The following is an 18,909-nucleotide window of genomic DNA, read 5'->3' as shown; positions in this document are numbered from 1 at the left end:
ACTCCAACTTGCAGCGCAGCAGTAAAGTGTGCCTGAGTCTGAGCTTTCAGAAGGAGCCAGCTCTACACATTAGGACTGCTTTCACTTAACCTATTGTTTCTCCTACTCCCATGTAACTGGAGGAGTCCCAAGCAGGACTTGGATTTCTTACTATTGAGTGCTATTCTGATACCTACTGGGAGCTGCTATCTTGCTCCCTTCCCATTGTTCTGCTGATCGGCTGCTGGGGGTAAGGTGGGGGGATATCACTCCAACTTGCAGCGCAGCAGTAAAGTGAGAGTGAAGTTTATCAGAGCACAGGTCACATGGCTGTTGCACCCTGGGAAATGAAGAATATGGCTAGCCCCATGGGAAAAACAGATTACAATGCAGGATTCTGCTGGAGAAGCTCTATTAACTGATGGGTTTTGAAAAAATCATGTTTTGGACTCTGCAGTTTCTCTGGATAGGTCCATGCATAGAAGTGATGCGGCTGAATGTGTTCCAGGATGCAGGGCAGAGTTCTTGAGTAACCTCTGAGATCGGGCCAATTTAATCAGCCTCATATGAATGCAATCAGTTAATCAGCTGGAGGTGCGGTGGCTTCTCCATTCCAAACCTGGGCTCCAACAGTGCGGCACCAGTAAGGTAATGGTTGTGTAGCGTTTATTTCTGCTTAATCAGAATACGTGTTAGAATCTCTATAGAAGGTGCCTTTCCTTGGGGGTCGCTCTCCGGGTTTCTCATGAAGTTGAGTTCATACGGTTGCCTTCCTAGGAAGCAATAGCTTATATATTAAACATGGAGACCCGTGTTCTACTTGGAGCCACAATGTATGTACTGCACTTGGCTGCACTTTATCTGTCAGTGTGCAGGTCCTGGGCTACGATTTGTATTGGTCTGGGTTCCTCTAGGTATTTGCTAGTTTAGGATTAACTGCCTGACTAGTCATTGTTATAACTACCAGCCTTGTGTTGGTCTGTGGCCAGACAAGATACATGCATGTGTTTTAGTGGAATTGTAGAACTGACAACTTTATGTTTCTACAGTATTCAGATAGTAGGCAAATCAGTGGCAAATCTTTGTAGTTTATAGTGGTTCTGCTGCCCCAGTTGGGGGAGCCCAACTTGCCCCATAAGGCACGGAACATATTAGGCTTGCCCTTTGAGATGTCTTTTCACTGTAGAAATCATCACTTTTTTAACTGCATCACCCTCTGTTTTAAGACTCTATTTTTTTTGTGTCAGCCTGAAATTTTGGAATATATTGTGTCTATCACCTCCCCCTAAGCTGAAGGTTTGAGGCTTGAGAACCTGAACCTTCACATGTTTCTGGCTGAGTTCTACCTCAATCTACAATACATTCTGGTTTAACCTTCCTTTTCACATTATCCATATTGCCCTGTGGTCAGGATTATGGTGTTGGGTGTACTATTTATGCCGCTCACATGGAAAATGTTCCCATTTTGTTGTAGATACAAGTGTGTGTATAGACCTTGCTTTCTCCAGGGGTCCTCCAGGGGTCTACAGGTGTGTGTGTATAGACCTTGGTTTCTCCAGAGGTCCACAGGGGTCCTCCAGGGGTCTACAGGTGTGTGTATAGACCTTGCTTTCTCTAGGGGTCGACAGGGGTCCTCCAGGGGTCTACGGGTGTGTGTGTATAACCTTGCTTTCTCCAGGGGTCCACAGGGGTCTACAGGTGTGTGTGTATAGCCTTGCTTTCTCCAGGGGTCCTCCAGTGGGCTACAGGTGTGTGTGTATAGACCTTGCTTTCTCCAGTGGCCCTCCAGGGGTCTACAGGTATGTGTGTGTATATACCTTGCTTTCTCCAGAGGTCCACAGGGGTCCTCCAGGGGTCTACAGGTGTGTGTATAGACCTTGCTTTCTCCAGTGGCCCTCCAGGGGTCTACAGGTGTGTGTATAGACCTTGCTTTCTCCAGAGGTCCACAGGGGTCCTCCAGGGGTCTACAGGTGTGTGTATAGACCTTGCTTTCTCCAGTGGCCCTCCAGGGGTCTACAGGTATGTGTATAGACCTTGCTTTCTCCAGTGGGCCTCCAGGGGTCTACAGGTGTGTGTATATACCTTGCATTCTCCAGAGGTCCACAGGGGTCCTCCAGGGGTCTACAGGTGTGTGTATAGACCTTGCTTTCTCCAGAGGTCCACAGGGGTCCTACAGGGGTCTACAGGTGTGTGTATAGACCTCGCTTTCTCCAGAGGTCCACAGGGGGTCTACAGGTGTGTGTGTGTGTGTATAGACCTTGCTTTCTCCAGTGGCCCTCCAGTGGTCTACAGGTGTGTATATATACCTTGCTTTCTCCAGAGGTCCACAGGGGTCCTCCAGGGGTCTACAGGTGTGTGTATAGACCTTGCTTTCTCCAGGAGTCCACAGGGGTCCAATAGGGGTCTTTTCCCATGAGTGCTTTTTTCAAAACCCATCCGTTAATAGAGCTTCTCCAGCAGAATCCTGCATTGTAATCTGTTTTTCAAAAACACAAACAGATTTTTTTTTATATTTAATTTTGAAATGTCACATGGGGCACATTGGATCAGCAGAACAATGGGAAGGGAGCAAGATAGCAGCTCCCAGTAGGTATCAGAATAGCACTCAATAGTAAGAAATCCAAGTCCGGCTTGGGACTCCTCCAGTTACATGGGAGTAGGAGAAACAATAGGTTAGGCGAAAGCAGTTCTAATGTGTAGCGCTGGCTGAAAGCTCAGACTCAGGCACACTTTACTGCTGCGCTGCAAGTTGGAGTGATATCCCCCCCCCACCCCAGCAGCCGATCAGCAGAACAATGGGAAGGGAGCAAGATAGCAGCTCCCAGTAGGTATCAGAATAGCACTCAATAGTAAGAAATCCAAGTCCGGCTTGGGACTCCTCCAGTTACATGGGAGTAGGAGAAACAATAGGTTAGCTGAAAGCAGTTCTAATGTGTAGCGCTGGCTCCTTCTGAAAGCTCAGACTCAGGCACACTTTACTGCTGAGCTGCAAGTTGGAGTGATATCCCCCCCCCCCCCAGGGTCCTTTTAAATAGAAAACGAGATTGTTCTGTTGTGCTTTAATGTCTAACTACAAATCCCTATTATGTTTTATAGATTGTTGTCTTAATACAGTGTTTTTATAAGTTAGAAGAGTTTATCTTTTGATATTTAATGCTTGATATGCACCTGCAAGGATATTATCAACACAAAGATTATTCTGTATTAATTCTGGGTGTGCCAGTAACGTACCAAAGGTGCACTTGCTGAGTAAAGTGTTGATCGAGCTCCAGCCTGAAAACAATGGTATCATTTCTGCAATCACCATTACTTCATTAAAGGGGAACTCCACCCAAACACAACATGTTTTTTGAAAAGTAAACAGAATTTCAAGCACCTTTGCAATATACATTAATGAAAAAATATGCAGCTTTTCCTGATGTTTAATGTAATAATATGGTTTGGAACAGTTCCCTAAGCCCCGCCCCCTGTTCCCTAAGCCTCGCCCCCTGTTCCCCTGCTGATCTGGATGACTACTTTGTGACTCAAATAAAATGTAACAGTAGTCGCCGGTCCCTCAGCCTGCCTTCAGCCTGCCTCCTCCCAATCCCACAATTCCCTGCTGCACATGTGATGTCAATAAGGAAAGGAACATCCCAGTGCAATGCATTGTGGGTTATGTAGTTCCTGTATGCTGTCTGTAAGCTGTGGGGAAGTTGTTACAATTTGTAACATCAGTGTTTTAGTCCCTCCTCCCCTGCCAGGATTACAAATGATGCAGAAAGAGTAGAACTGTTTTGCAGCTGGATTTCAGCATATAAAATGGGATTTATTCCTATTGTTTGAAGGAACAGATTACAGGGATAGGGATATTAGGGGTATCTGTGCTGTGTGGGGCTCTTTAACTCATTTCCTATCCCCTGTGCTTTAATTCCAGGTTATACAATTTCAGCTCTTGACCTTCTGACTTTGAGACTGAAATGGAATCCGATTTGGTAGGTGAATATATGTATCTAAACTAAAGTAAATATGTTTGGAGACTGGTAAAGAACTTTGGGTCATTAACTACCTGTAGCGCTGTATTTATGTCCTGTGCCACCCTAGGGCCCAAACACACCACCCACATCACTTCCACCTGTGACGTCACTTCTGCCAGAAGTGATGTCACTTCTTGGAACATGCTGCACCCTCACCCTCCAGCTGGAAGGGGGATTTTTCTATTTTCTTTAATCTTGTCAGATATATAGGCACCTGAGGGCTGCCCCCCCCCTTAAGCTGCCACCCTAGGCAGGGTCCCAGGGTGCCTATACTGTATGTATGGCCCTGGCTTCCTATAGGACAAACATTAAAACCTATTACAGCCACAATAAGATGTCCCAATGGTGGTCTTGTGGCTTTATGAACTTTTATTGGAAGATGATGGGATATGGCTGTAACCAGATGTTCCACCTTTAGAAAGGTGGGCTCTAGTACATTAGTATGAACTCCTTCTTTTATCAAGTGATACATTTTCCTAGTTCTAATGGGGTTAGAAGGTAGAACTTTGTAAGTATTATAAATTGAAAGCAATAGGGTTGCCATCTCTCCTGCCTGGGAACTCCGTGCAGGGATGGAGGGCGTGACATCATTGGGCGGGGCAGTGACATCACAGGGCGACCACTGTCGTCAAGGAGACGAGCTATGATGGGCCAATCACCGCGTCAATCTTGCCCAGTTTTTTAAATTGGGAAAACCGGGCAGGCAGTTTTGACCCGGAGAGGCCTACCAAAAACCAGGCTGTCCGGGTCAAAACTGGACCGGTGGCAACCCTAGCAGCAAAGTCACATTTATTGCATGAAACTTTCTTTGTCACATTGCAAGTGACAAAAGCTAAATTTTACTTAACCTTGGCCAAGAGTCCTCTGTTTGCAATTTGGGGGCTGAGGCAGTTGCCCCTAGTAGGTTTGGGGTTCGCTGAGGGCCCTGTCACCCCGTCTGACTCTGGGTTGGGTTATGTACACATCCTTCAACATTTAGAATTTTTACTTAGTCCATCTCAAATGACTAATTATTGTCATATTTTGTGTGTGTGTTTTGCTAAACACAGTATCTTACCCAGCTGAACAAGAATACCAATCGCCAGCCTGCGGTGCCTGCCAATGGATCAGGTCGCTATACCATCAAAGGGCGGCTTCCCCCAAAACCATACACCATTAGAGAATATATTGACCAGTTGGACCTTGTACCTCTAAGAAGTTTACCACCTGAGATTCGTAGTAAGTGATTTTCATGGATAAAAGACATTTTAGAAATCTCAATATTGTTTGTTTGTATTTAAAAAAGCCCCAAAGGGAGCCATGTTGGAAGGGCCTGCTTGTCATTAGTATGTGTTGTTGGGGATATGAATGGCTAATTATTGCTGTGAATCCTCTGCCAATTACTGGATATTGCTGAGTTGAAATAAGTCCATCCAATATTTTGTATTTGCCATATTACTTACCTTCTACATCCGCACTAGATGGGGGGGGGGCAGTATCTTTGGGAAAGAAGTTTGTAGGCACAGTTATTCCCTATGATTAAGTGCCACCTATTCTCATTTTGGTTTCACAGTTCTTCCCTCTCAGAAGTCTCTCGTGCCTCCAGTCTGCACTGTGCGGAAGTTTTATTTCTGGGTAAACATTTGTGAGGTCCTAAAGGGGAACTAAAACCTAATAAAGAAAGGCTAGAAATGCTGTACCTTGTGTTTTTGGATTGTGTACCAGCCCAAGGCCACCATAGCCCTATAGACTGGAAGATCCATGTCTCAGAAGATGCCCCCAGTAGCTCCACATCTTTCTGCTGCGGCACCGCACATGCTCAGTTTGCTTTTGGTTGCCGTTAGTTACCTGAGCTGAGGGACCGACTCACAATATACTGAGCTACGGTATCATTTATTATTTATCGGCACCGGTGCTCGACGCATCACTTCGGCTTTCTGAAATCATGTGTAGTGATGAGCAAATTTTTTCAGCAGACATGGATTCACAGCAAATTTCTGCATTTCACTACTGGCGCGGAAAAATTTGCTGCAAGTCAAAAAAATATTGCAGTTGCGTCAAAATAGGCGTGGTCGTGTCAAAATGGGTGTCAAACATAGGCGCAATTGTGGCAAAAAAAGACGACAGTGACAAAAAAGTCAAGTAAAAAAAAAGTCAAGTGACAAACGCGTTTTTCGGGAATTTTCCTGTTGTTTCGCGAATTTTCGGCGGAGGGAAACGGGACAGATTCGCTCATCACTAGTCATGTGACGTTGCCTGCAGGGGTTACCTTTGCGCAACTCTGGAAGTCTAAAGCGATGCGTCGGCCTTAGTGATGAGCGCATTTTTTCACAGGCACGGATTCACAGCGAAATTCTGCAAAACTGCGGCAAAAATTTGTCGTAAAAAACGAGACAAAAAAGTCGCTGCAAAAAAATGCCCATTGACATTAATGCATTTGGGTTAAAAAAAACGCTCAGTTTTAGGCTTTAGTTCTCCTCTCACTGGCAATTTAACAGCAACTCTGGCATCAGTAACCCCGCCCACCCAATGGCATTATGGGAAATAAACAAACAAAGAGATTTACGGGGGGGGGGGGAGTCCAGCTGGGATATTGTATTTAGCGGCAGAATTACTGGCCAGACTCTCATGGTTGCAGCCCTCGCTCACTAATAACAACTGATTTTCTCTTTTAGGACAGAAAATCGGCTTCATGTTAATCAAATATTTTTCCAGAATGTTATTAGTTTTGACTGCGCTGGTTTTCTTCTATGCTGGTAAGGGAAACATGATATATTTGTATATTATATACAGTATATAGGCACTTACCTGTGTATTGCAATCTCTCTATTAAAGCATTTGCACAGAGATGGGACTCATTTACTGGCTAAGTCCAAGCTGGTTGGTTAGGGGTGGTAAGGCAGCTGATTGGTTAGGGGTGGTAAGGGAGCTGATTGGTTAGGGGTGGTAAGGCAGCTGACTGGTTAGGGGTGGTAAGGCAGCTGATTGGTTAGGGGTGGTAAGGCAGCTGATTGGTTAGGGGTGGTAAGGGAGCTGATTGGTTAGGGGTGGTAAGGCAGCTGATTGGTTAGGGGTGGTAAGGCAGCTGATTGGTTAGGGGTGGTAAGGCAGCTGATTGGTTAGGGGTGGTAAGGCAGCTGATTGGTTAGGGGTGGTAAGGCATCTGATTGGTTAGGGGTGGTAAGGGAGCTGATTGGTTAGGGGTGGTAAGGCAGCTGATTGGTTAGGGGTGGTAAGGCAGCTGATTGGTTAGGGCTGGTAAGGCATCTGATTGGTTAGGGGTGGGTAAGGGAGCTGATTGGTTAGGGGTGGTAGGAGCTGATTGGTTAGGGGTGGTAAGGCAGTTGAATGGTTAGGGGTGGTAAGGCAGCTGATTGGGTAGGGGTGGTAAGGCAGTTGAATGGTTAGGGGTGGTAAGGCAGCTGATTGGTTAGGGGTGGTAAGGCAGCTGATTGGTTAGGGGTGGTAAGGCAGCTGAATGGTTAGGGGTGGTAAGGCAGCTGATTGGGTAGGGGTGGTAAGGCAGTTGAATGGTTAGGGGTGGTAAGGCAGCTGATTGGGTAGGGGTGGTAAGGCAGTTGAATGGTTAGGGGGTGGTAAGGCAGCTGATTGGGTAGGGGTGGTAAGGCAGCTGATTGGTTAGGGGTGGTAAGGCAGCTGATTGGTTAGGGGTGGTAAGGCAGCTGATTGGTTAGGGGTGGTAAGGCATCTGATTGGTTAGGGGTGGTAAGGGAGCTGATTGGTTAGGGGTGGTAAGGCAGCTGATTGGTTAGGGGTGGTAAGGTGGCTGATTGGTTAGGGGTGGTAAGGGAGCTGATTGGTTAGGGGTGGTAAGGCAGCTGATTGGTTAGGGGTGGTAAGGCAGCTGATTGGTTAGGGGTGGTAAGGCAGCTGATTGGTTAAGGGTGGTAAGGTTGAAGTTTTGATTGCAAAAGTCTTTGCATCTACATTTTGGGACTGAGTCACTGATTTTATGGGTTTTTTTGCCCTAATCTAAAGTTATGTTTTTCAACAAATGGTATAAAGAGTTTGTTTTTCTATAGCTGTAATGCTCCTAGCCATCCTACACCCACCAACCTGCCGAATGTCCTGTAACTACTCTAAAGTCTGTATCTGCACCAACCAGATATGTAATGGGGTACCCGACTGCCCTTATGGAGACGATGAACAGAATTGCGGTAAGGAACGATCCATCCCCAGCATTTAATGTGAGGCTTTAGAACTTTGTATTTTTTGTGTCTATTAATGAAATGAATTATTAAAGATCAGGGATAAAGGGACCTAAGTGTCAAATACCTCAGACTCTCCGGCTGACCTTTTTGGGTGCAGATGTGGATCAGAGGCTTTTACTCTTCTGCTTTGTTCATCTTCTTAGGGGACCCCAAAGGCAGCAAATCATGGAAATCCCACCCAGAGCCGTCACAATGAAAATCAAATGTGAAATCAACCAGATATCGATCGGGCAGGTTTAATATTTCCATCGGAACGGGGGCTATATCGACTCGTTTATGTGCTCCCCCAACCAACGGTGCCTATGCCTGCTGATTTCATTCAATCAAATTAGCCCAATATCACCCACCAGTAGGTGGGGAATATTGGGAGAAGATCCGCTCACTTGGCGACCTCATCAAACAAGTGGATCTTAAGGTCCCCATACACCATAAGATCCACTTGCTTGACCCAAGCGAGCAGATCTTCTCCCGATATCGCCCACCTACGGTATCGGGAGAATCCAGGGCCAAATGATCAAATTATAATGGCGGGTATAGGTAAAGTCGGTCCGGGGACCGCATCAACAAGCCGATGCGGTCCCCGATCCGACTAGATTTTCTAACCTGCCCGATCAACATCTGGACGATTTCAGGCCAGATATCAGTCAGGCAGGCCCGTCTGAAGTGCCCATACACGGGCCAATTATTATTGGCTCGTGTATGGGGACCTTTACAGTGTATAGCCACCTTTACTTAGTTCTGTTACCTCCTACTCCTTGTTGGGTGCTTCCAAAAATGCCAAACAGACCTTTAAGAACCTACTGAGACCTACTTCCCAGATCTTTCCCAGCCAATCCTGGGCCTCTACTACTAAGACCACGATTATATCACCTTTTAAGATCTCTTGGTGGGACATTGGTCTTATTTGCCTTTGGGCCATATATATTAGCTTGTGGCCTATAGTCTCTCAAACTGCCATGTCGTGTGTCTAGATCTCCATGTGTGGAGACATCTTTGCCCATACACACACCTTGTTAGCACCTTGGGTTGAACTAAAGGCAAGACTTGAGGTATCTGGGTTATAAAGGGGATAGGCAAACGCCCCTATATGTATGTATGCTTTAATAATGTCATTCTTTCAGTTACTTCTGCCTGACCCTTTTTTGCTGATGATTTCACCCTCATTCTGACGTGGCTTTAATTCCCTTACCCACAGGCTGCGGTGTATCATATAACAGTGTAGCCAATTATAAAGTAGGAGGAGCTAATGCTGCCTACGGAAACTGGCCGTGGCAAGTTGGTCTACGGTACAAAACAGGACTTTTATGCGGCGGGTCCATCATTTCCCCCAAGTGGATAGTGACGGCAGCTCACTGTGTATATGGGTAAGTATGAATATGAATGAATTTTGTCACAACATCACCACCTGCTGGCCAGTTTTCGACCGTGATGTTGTCGAGGAAGTTTTTAGGAGAGAGAAAGAGGCCTAATCTGATGTTCTTCTGTGGATATTGTTGTTTGCCTTAATTTTATCTGTACTCTGGCCTCTATCACTGTTGTTTCTCTGTAAGGCATATCAAACCACAAGGAACTAAAATATTTGATTTTTTATAGAATGTGTGTCAGTTATAATCAGTGTTTAGGGATATCACTTGTATCACATGACAATTTGAAACATTATTATATACCCGGATTAATATTGAAAGTTACCTTCAACTTGTATGGTCAGCATAAACTGGATTGGATTGGCTTATAGTTACACAGGGAAGACATGCACATACTGGATGTAATATTGTGTAACTGCAGGACAGTGGGGGTTGCTAGGTTAGGGCAGCCTCAGGGGTTCCTGATGGGTATTGTAGACATGTCACTGTGCACATAAGGGTATCATTCATTTATTTATTTATTTATTATTTTACTTTCCTATTAAATAGATATCATACAAGGGGCCATATATGTGTTTGCCCACATTCCTATTGTTCTGCTCATTAGAACCAACTGCCTGAATGATAGGAAAAGCAGGAAGTGAAGAGAATCAGTAGGGATCCTTGACCCCCAAGGAAGTGCCCCCCACAACTGACCAGGCTTGTCCATATGGTCGGGCAGTATCAGCAAAATCGGCCAAACTGACGGACTAAATCTGAGCCTGTATGGGCAGCTTAAGCATTTCCCAGGGGCTGAGTTTCATAGAACTATATACTTTCTCAAATGGAGATTCTAGAGTAAGCCAATGATGTTTCAATGAGAGTAATTAGTTGGATTCAGAAACCAAATGGGCCTCTAGCTTGATCCATTCTTTGAATATACAGTTACAGCTCCTCTATTAAATGCCATATATAAGAATGTGGGGAGATTCGGCCTTCACTAATGACAAACCCTTAGACAGAAGGAGGGTTGGCCTAAATGGCTCCTGGCTAGTGAATATGAAACTAATTGGCTATGAAATGATTTTTATCAACGAGTTCCCATGAATGTGTTGGAGTAATACTGCTCAGTAATTGCAACTGCCATATATCAGTATTAATGCCCCATATATTACTAGCCAATGGTGAAGTGGGAATAGTTTGGGGAGGAACATTTGTTTATTTAGATTTTTAGTTTTTTAATGTTTCAAAAAAACATCTGAGAAGTGATAATCACAAGCTCTTGTTTCCCTGTTAGATCTCGTTCAAATGCTTCTGGTTGGAAGGTTTTCGCTGGGGCTCTGACCCTGCCAAGTTACTCTGATGCCAATGGCTATTCTGTAGAGAGGATCATTGTGTTCCCTGGTTATAATTCTTCTGATAATGATAACGACATCGCCCTGATGAAATTGACAGATAAAATTACATTTAACTGTAAGTACCAGCAACGCGTAAGAAGTTCCTACATCCAATGTGTTATTCAATATACGGCTGAGAAGAACATTTTGTGCTGCCCTTCTCAACCACACATTATTCAGCTGTTGTTGGACTACAAACCCCAGAATAATGTAACATATCATGAAGGGTGAGGCATGCTGGGAGCTGTAGTCCAGCAACATCAGGGTTGTATTATTAAAGCAATATAAACAATAAAACTTTCACTGAAATCTCAAGGGCCGGCGGCTGCATTAAAATGCAAGAAATCCCCCAATGAGAATCCCAGCTGATGTGTGTAAATCCGGCTCCCTGTTCTCTGTTCCTGCAATTGGAGTTGGGAGCAATAAGCACAGTTTCCCAGCACTGAACAAGTCTGTCCCTTTATCCCCATGTCTGATCTTAAAATCCTTATTATTTCAGATAACACCCAGCCGGTGTGCTTACCCAATGCCGGAATGTTCTGGGAGGCCGGCACACAATGTTGGATATCTGGTTGGGGTACAACCGCTCAAGGAGGTAAGAAAAGGTCCAAGATTAAAATTTTAGAATCCTGGTACAATGTCTGATATAAATGTATATGTTTAAGTACATAGAATATAGCAGAAAGCAAGGGGGGAAGGAGAGAAAATGCTCTTCCAGTTTGGATCCATGGGTAACAAGCACCCCAACTACATCTGCTGCCCAGTCAGTATCCACATTGTATTATGGGCACCCGCTGGCACCCAACCCATTCCAGGCCATCTTATTAACGCCATCTTAGATATGGGAAGTGCTAAACTGCAAACACTCATGATATTGTGACGGTCTTTATTCAAAAATAATTTTCAGAACTGAACAAAGTTTTATTTTTCATTTAGCAGTTGACCTGCTGTGTGGTCAGTTTCACTGTTATATATACAGTATGTTCGAAGTCATTTCCCTCACAGACGGAAGCCCACATGGACAATTTAAAGATGGCTTATAGTATTATATATATATATTATAAACAAGGAACTTTCTATAGATCCTCTTGTGTCGGATTACAAATGAGAAGTGGGTACAGTATATTATATAATAAGATTCCTACAGATAATCCCCCTACTGAGATGAACTCTTGTTAACAAAACAGTCACAACAAAGGCTTAAAAGAGAAGTTTACAGACTGGTTATTGAATTACCTGCCTCACAAGCACCAAACATGGAGTGGCTTCAGTTTCTCAAGAAATAACAAAAACCATTATCTTTTTTTAATTAGAATAATTAGTTCAGCACAAGCCCTATTCATTGGATTCATTTTGAACAAGAGGGAATACTGCCCCTTTAATGCACCAGTCATTTTTTTCTTTTTCATTTCTGTTATCATAGGTTACTGGAAACCCCCCTCAGCCTCAGAACTCGGTTTTAACGTTTTTTAAAAAACTTTATTTCCAGATAACATTGCTAGGACTCTGCAGTATGCCGAGGTGCAACTGGTTCCCTCGCACGTGTGCAATCAGTCCCATGTATATAATGGGAGCATTACACCTTCTATGCTATGTGCTGATGGTCTATACGGGTGGATAGGTTCCTGCCAGGTATGGGTCACTATTTGCTACACATTGAGCCTCATTTATAAAGAGCAGTCACATTACTATGTGATAAATGTGCAAATATGCAACTTTGTGAATTATTCCTACATATATATGTATACATTTTATTTATACAGCACTACTGCGTACACAGTTCTATACATTTGAGCAATACAGTATTGGTACAAACAGGGGCACACACATATATATATATTGGTATAAATAAATATTCACAGTAATAAAACCTGTACAATAGTGCCGTAAAATCCAAAAACCTTATGCTGCTGCGTATGTGCAAGATGCTGTGCCTTTGCTCACATACTGTCACCCCATCCCATAAGCAAATGGGGCTTTCCTTGTCCTTTGTCTTCGATCACACTATAAGTACAGGGTTCCATTTGCACTAAATTAAATGCTTTCTAAATGATCTGCTTTCATTTCATAGGGGGACGCCGGGGGACCTTTAGTAACCAAAACAAATGGCACTTGGTGGCTTGTTGGTGACACCAGCTGGGGGGTCGGATGTGCCCAACCCAATACACCTGGTGTATATGGGAATATGGCCATGTTTGTGGAATGGATATATTTACAGATGAAGGTAAGGAACACTGATGTTTATACACATATAGGGACACTGAGCTCAAACACCAGCTGTATCAGTTAGAATTCTGAATATAAATATTTTAGTGAGATAAAAGTGCACGTGCAACTAATCGAATCCTTTCCTTACATTTGATTTCGATTGGGGCACTTTCCTTTCTAAACTTGCCATCTCAATCTGTTATCCCTGCTATAGATCCTTAGAACTTTTTGACAACTTCTATAGCAAAGCTAGGGGGCGCAGTGGGGCAGCGTTATGGTTAGGTTTACTGCCCCTTTAATGCAACCTGTTTCTTTTGCCTATTAACATCGATTGTTGTTTCTCTGTTGCAGACTTAAAGTTGATCAGTGATCTTTGTGATTTGATTCTGATGATTCAGATTAAAAGCCTATGATATTGAGAGAACACAGCATTTCCGCTGAGGTCCCAGAACCAGAGGGCTTGCTTGGCAATACAAAGAAATAAAAGCATAAAGGACATATTATACTGTGTAACCGTCCAACCCATGGGCCTCCAGCTGTTCTTCAACCTCCACTCACATCTCCCAGACCCATAGCAGGAAGCTCCCTTTCTCTTGCCCCAGCCCTGGTATATATACAGAGCTTTCTCTCAATAAAGTACCATGTGGTCAGGGAGTTTTGATCGGATCCCTCGGATACAGAGACGTTGATGTTGCTTTAAGACCAGTCTTTATTAACCACACGTTACTTGATGCCCATTCTTTTGGAGCGGTGCCTATTGAAGCAAATCAAAGATACCGCCATGATAATGTTGGCCGTACAGCACCTACTGAGTGGCTTCAATTTCTCCAACAAGTGGGCGCATTTTTGCACGACCACAACTGAATGTCCCCTCACTTCTTCCCAACATATAAAGTAGAAGCAGCCAATGAGTTAAGGTGCAAACATTTTGTTCCCCAGAGTATTAGACTCTACTGAATGTATTCAACTGTCTTTATTATTTGGGGGGTGGGGTGGGGGCATGAAACCGGTTTTGCCTATTGAAAGCAAATGTATATCTAAGCAAATTTCCAGTACAGGTATGGGATCCCATATCTGGAAAACCGTTATGCAGAAAGCTCCAAATTATGGAAAGGCCGTTTCCCATAGACTCCATTATAAGCAAATAATTATAGTTTTTAAAAATGATTCCCTTTTCCCTGTAATAATAAAACAGTACCTGTACTTGATCCCAACTAAGATATAATTACCCCTTATTGGGGCAGAACAGCCCTATTGGGTTTATTTAATGGTTAAATGATCCCCTTTTCTCTGTAATAATAAAACAGTACCTGTACTTGATCCCAACTAAGATATAATTACCCCTTATTGGGGGCAGAACAGCCCTATTGGGTTTATTTAATGGTTAAATGATTCCCTTTTCTCTGTAATAATAAAACAGTACCTGTACTTGATCCCAACTAAGATATAATTACCCCTTATTGGGGGCAGAACAGCCCTATTGGGTTTATTTAATGGTTAAATGATCCCCTTTTCTCTGTAATAATAAAACAGTACCTGTACTTGATCCCAACTAAGATATAATTACCCCTTATTGGGGCAGAACAGCCCTATTGGGTTTATTTAATGGTTAAATGATTCCCTTTTCTCTGTAATAATAAAACAGTACCTGTACTTGATCCCAACTAAGATATAATTACCCCTTATTGGGGGCAGAACAATCCTATTGGGTTTATTTAATGGTTAAATGATCCCCTTTTCTCTGTAATAATAAAACAGTACCTGTACTTGATCCCAACTAAGATATAATTACCCCTTATTGGGGCAGAACAGCCCTATTGGGTTTATTTAATGGTTAAATGATCCCCTTTTCTCTGTAATAATAAAACAGTACCTGTACTTGATCCCAACTAAGATATAATTACCCCTTATTGGGGCAGAACAGCCCTATTGGGTTTATTTAATGGTTAAATGATCCCCTTTTTTCTGTAATAATAAAACAGTACCTGTACTTGATCCCAACTAAGATATAATTACCCCTTATTGGGGCAGAACAGCCCTATTGGGTTTATTTCATGGTTAAATGATTCCCTTTTCTCTGTAATAATAAAACAGTACCTGTACTTGATCCCAACTAAGATATAATTACCCCTTATTGGGGCAGAACAGCCCTATTGGGTTTATTTAATGTTTTATTGATTTTTTGAAGACAAGTTATGGAGATCTAAATTACGGAAAGATCCCTTATGCGGAAAACCCTAGGCCCCGAGCATTCTGGATAATAGGTCCCATGCCAGGATACTTTTATGAAATTGTTGTAGAATGTCACTTTAGTTAATTGGCTGTACATAATATTTTCATACAAATCTAGAGAACAATTGACAGAAGTTCTTTTGGGAGATACTAGCGATATTCTACTGGCAATAATAAAGTCACATATTTTTATGTAAATGAAATGGCACGCAGACAATTGTGATTTTGTTTTCATTTTATCTCACCATATTCAAACCTGATTGTTTTGTATTTTGACATTTGATCCAACTTTTAAAATAAAACTTTTTGTATGAATCAGTTAATATATAGCGTGTTCTTCACTTTCGGGTGTTTAATAAGCAACTTTATATTTTTTTTAGACTTCAGAGTGTCATTGTTAAAGGGCATGTAAACCCTGCAGCACTGCACTGCTCAACCCAACTTGCTGGGAGCTGTAGTCCAGCAACATCAGGGTTGTATTCTTAAAGCAATATTGCACAATAAAACTTTAACAAAACTTTCCCCAAATCTCCACTGGCAGCGGCTGCATTAAAATGCAAGAAATCCCCCAATGAGAATCCCAGCTGATGTGAGTAAATCCGGCTCCCTGTTCTCTGTTCCTACAATTGGAGTTGGGAGCAATAAGCACAGTTTCCCAGCACTGAACAAGTCTGTCCCTTTATCCCCATGTCTGATTCCTGTGCCATATAATGACGGGAAAATGACATAATTATCTCTATATGTAAGATAACATTGCAGTTCACAATACTATTAGTTTGTGCCACATGGTTTTATGCGTAACAGATCTTGCCAGACTAATTTAGTCGCCTTTTATGAGGAGGTGAGCAGGAACCTTGATGCTGGAATGGCAGTGGATGTCATCTACTTGGACTTTGCTAAAGCGTTTGATACAGTACCTCACAGAAGGTTAATGATCAAATTAAGGAATATTGGCCTAGAACATAATATTTGTAATTGGATAGAGAACTGGCTGAAGGATAGAGTACAAAGAGTGGGGGTAAATGGAACATTTTCTAATTGGACCAGTGTGGTTAGTGGGTACCGCAGGGGTCAGTCCTTGGGCCTTTGCTTTTTAACTTGTTTATTAATGACCTGGAGGTGGGCATAGACAGTACTGTTTCTATTTTTGCTGATGACACTAAATTGTGCAAAACTATAAGTTCCATGCAGGATGCTGCCGCTTTGCAGAGCAATTTGACAAAATTGGAAAACTGGGCAGCAAACTGGAAAATGAGGTTCAATGTTGATAAGTGCAAAGTTATGCACTTTGGTAGGAATAATATAAACGCAAACTATCTACTGAATGGTAGTGTGTTGGGGGTTTCCTTAATGGAGAAGGATCTAGGGGTTTTTGTTGATAACAAGTTGTCTTATTCCAGGCAGTGTCATTCTGTGGCTACTAAAGCAAATAAAGTGCTGTCTTGTATAAAAAAGGGCATTGACTCAAGTGATAAAAACATAATTTTGCCCCTTTATAGGTCCCTGGTAAGGCCTCACCTTGAGTATGGGGGGCAGTTTTGGGCTCCAGTCCTTAAGAAGGATATTAATGAGCTGGAGAGAGTGCAGAGACTGCAACTAAACTGGTAAAGGGGATGGAAGGGTTAAACTATGAGGTGAGACTGTCGAGGTTGGGGTTGTTTTCTCTGGAAAAGAGGCGCTTGCGAGGGGACATGATTACTCTGTACAAGTACATTAGAGGGGATTATAGGCAGATGGGGGATGTTCTTTTTTCCCATAAAAAAAATCAGCGCACCATATTGGACTCTGCAGTTTCTCTGGATAGATCCCTGCATAGAAGTGATGCGGCTGAATGTGTTCCAGGATGCAGGGCAGAGTTCTTGAGTAACCTCTGAGATCGGGCCAATTTAATCAGCCTCATATGAATGCAATCAGTTAATCAGCTGGAGGTGCGGTGGCTTCTCCATTCCAAACCTGGGCTCCAACAGTGCGGCACCAGTAAGGTAATGGTTGTGTAGCGTTTATTTCTGCTTAATTAGAATACGTGTTAGAATCTCTATAGAAGGTGCCTTTCCTTGGGGGTCACTCTCCGGGTTTCTGATGAAGTTGAGTTCATACGGTTGCCTTCCTAGGAAGCAATAGCTTATATATTAAACATGGAGACCCGTGTTCTACTTGGAGCCACAATGTATGTACTGCACTTGGCTGCACTTTATCTGTCAGTGTGCAGGTCCTGGGCTATGATTTGTATTGGTCTGGGTTCCCCTAGGTATTTGCCAGTTTAGGATTAACCGCCTGACTAGTCATTGTTATAAATACCTGGGAGCCTTGTGTTGGTCTGTGGCCAGACAAGATACATGCATGTGTTTTAGTGGAATTGTAGAACTGACAACTTTATGTTTCTACAGTATCAGATAGTAGGCAAATCAGTGGCAAATCTTTGTAGTTCGTAGTTTTTCTGTTGCACCAGTTGGGGAAGCCCCACTTGCCCCATAAGGCACTGAACATATTAGGCTTGCCCTTTGAGATGTCTTTTCACTGAAGAAATCATCACCTTTTTAACTGCATCAGATTTTTTGTGTCAGATTGAAATTTTGGAATATATTGTGTCTATCACCTCCCCCTAAGCTGAAGGTTTGGGGCTTGAGAACCTGAACCTCCACATGTATCTGGTGAGTTCTACCTCAATCTACTATACATTCTGGATTATCCTTCCTTTTCACTTCATCCATATTGCCCTGTGGTAACTGACAGGATTATGGTGTTGGGTGTACTATATATGCTGCTCAGCTGGAAAATGTTCCCATTTTGTTGTAGATACAGGTGTGTGTGTAGATCTTGCTTTCTACAGAGGTCCACAGGGGTCTTTCCCCATACTGTTTTTACCAGTTCAAGGAGGTGTTATTGCAAGTGAATTTTTAGCTGTTAGTTCACTTGATAGTAAGTTATCATGCTCTGTTAAGTACGGACCATTTTATACCCTATGGTTGTAAAGATTGGTGTCAATCTTAATTTAGGTTCCTTTGCCTTGATCTTTGTCCCAGCACCTTTCCTTGTTTTATGTCTTCCAGACTTTATTTGAATTGAAAAATACCAGGGCTTGTTTTGATTTCATTGGAAACAAAATTGCAGCTTAACCCTTTTACCGCCAGCCGTTTTGGTCAAAGCGGAACTTGTATTGCCAGACAGGTTTGGAACATTTTGCACTGTTTCACTTTAGGGGCCTTTCCTTGGGGGGACTTTTAGTTTACCCAGGAAAACAATATTTCGTTTTTTTTCAGAACAACCTAAGCTTTCAAAATATGGTAGAATTTTTGTGTAATTCCAATTCTGTAACGAGATATAGGCTTCTAAATGTCTAAAAATGCAAAAAAATCAAAGTTTCCATAATATAAACAGACATACTAGAAACAAAAATTATTTTATAATTTTATAATTATTTTATAATTTTTATGATTTGGAAAGTCCCATGTCTCCTGAACGTGCCAATACCAAATATTTATAGTTTTATGGAGATTTCTCACTTGTATAGGTCACAAACTCC

The 18,909-nt window shown here is 42.8% G+C and overlaps 1 protein-coding gene across 1 annotated transcript; it reads left to right on the top strand.

The window, feature by feature from the left end:
- The first annotated feature begins 552 nt into the window (after nt 1–552).
- LOC116408747 (transmembrane protease serine 2-like) lies at nt 553–14,273 on the top strand. Its single transcript, XM_031896538.1, has 11 exons — nt 553–627; nt 3,896–3,953; nt 5,045–5,213; nt 6,650–6,730; nt 8,018–8,152; nt 9,402–9,570; nt 10,847–11,022; nt 11,446–11,541; nt 12,436–12,578; nt 13,018–13,170; nt 13,506–14,273. The coding sequence occupies exons 2-11, from the start codon at nt 3,939–3,941 to the stop codon at nt 13,509–13,511; spliced, it is 1,143 nt and encodes a 380-aa protein (XP_031752398.1). The 5' UTR covers nt 553–627; nt 3,896–3,938; the 3' UTR covers nt 13,512–14,273.
- The last annotated feature ends 4,636 nt before the right edge of the window (nt 14,274–18,909 follow it).

Source organism: Xenopus tropicalis, chromosome 2 (assembly GCF_000004195.4).
Source record: "Xenopus tropicalis strain Nigerian chromosome 2, UCB_Xtro_10.0, whole genome shotgun sequence".
NCBI lineage: Eukaryota > Metazoa > Chordata > Amphibia > Anura > Pipidae > Xenopus > Xenopus tropicalis.
The sequence above is the reverse complement of the archived record's forward strand: the minus strand, read 5'-3'. Positions and strand labels throughout refer to the sequence as shown.

Coding starts and splice junctions, on each gene's coding strand:
- LOC116408747 (XM_031896538.1), top strand. Junction 8,153..9,401: donor AGACGATGAACAGAATTGCG/GTAAGGAACGAT, acceptor CCTTACCCACAG/GCTGCGGTGTATCATATAAC. Junction 11,023..11,445: donor AGATAAAATTACATTTAACT/GTAAGTACCAGC, acceptor TTATTATTTCAG/ATAACACCCAGCCGGTGTGC.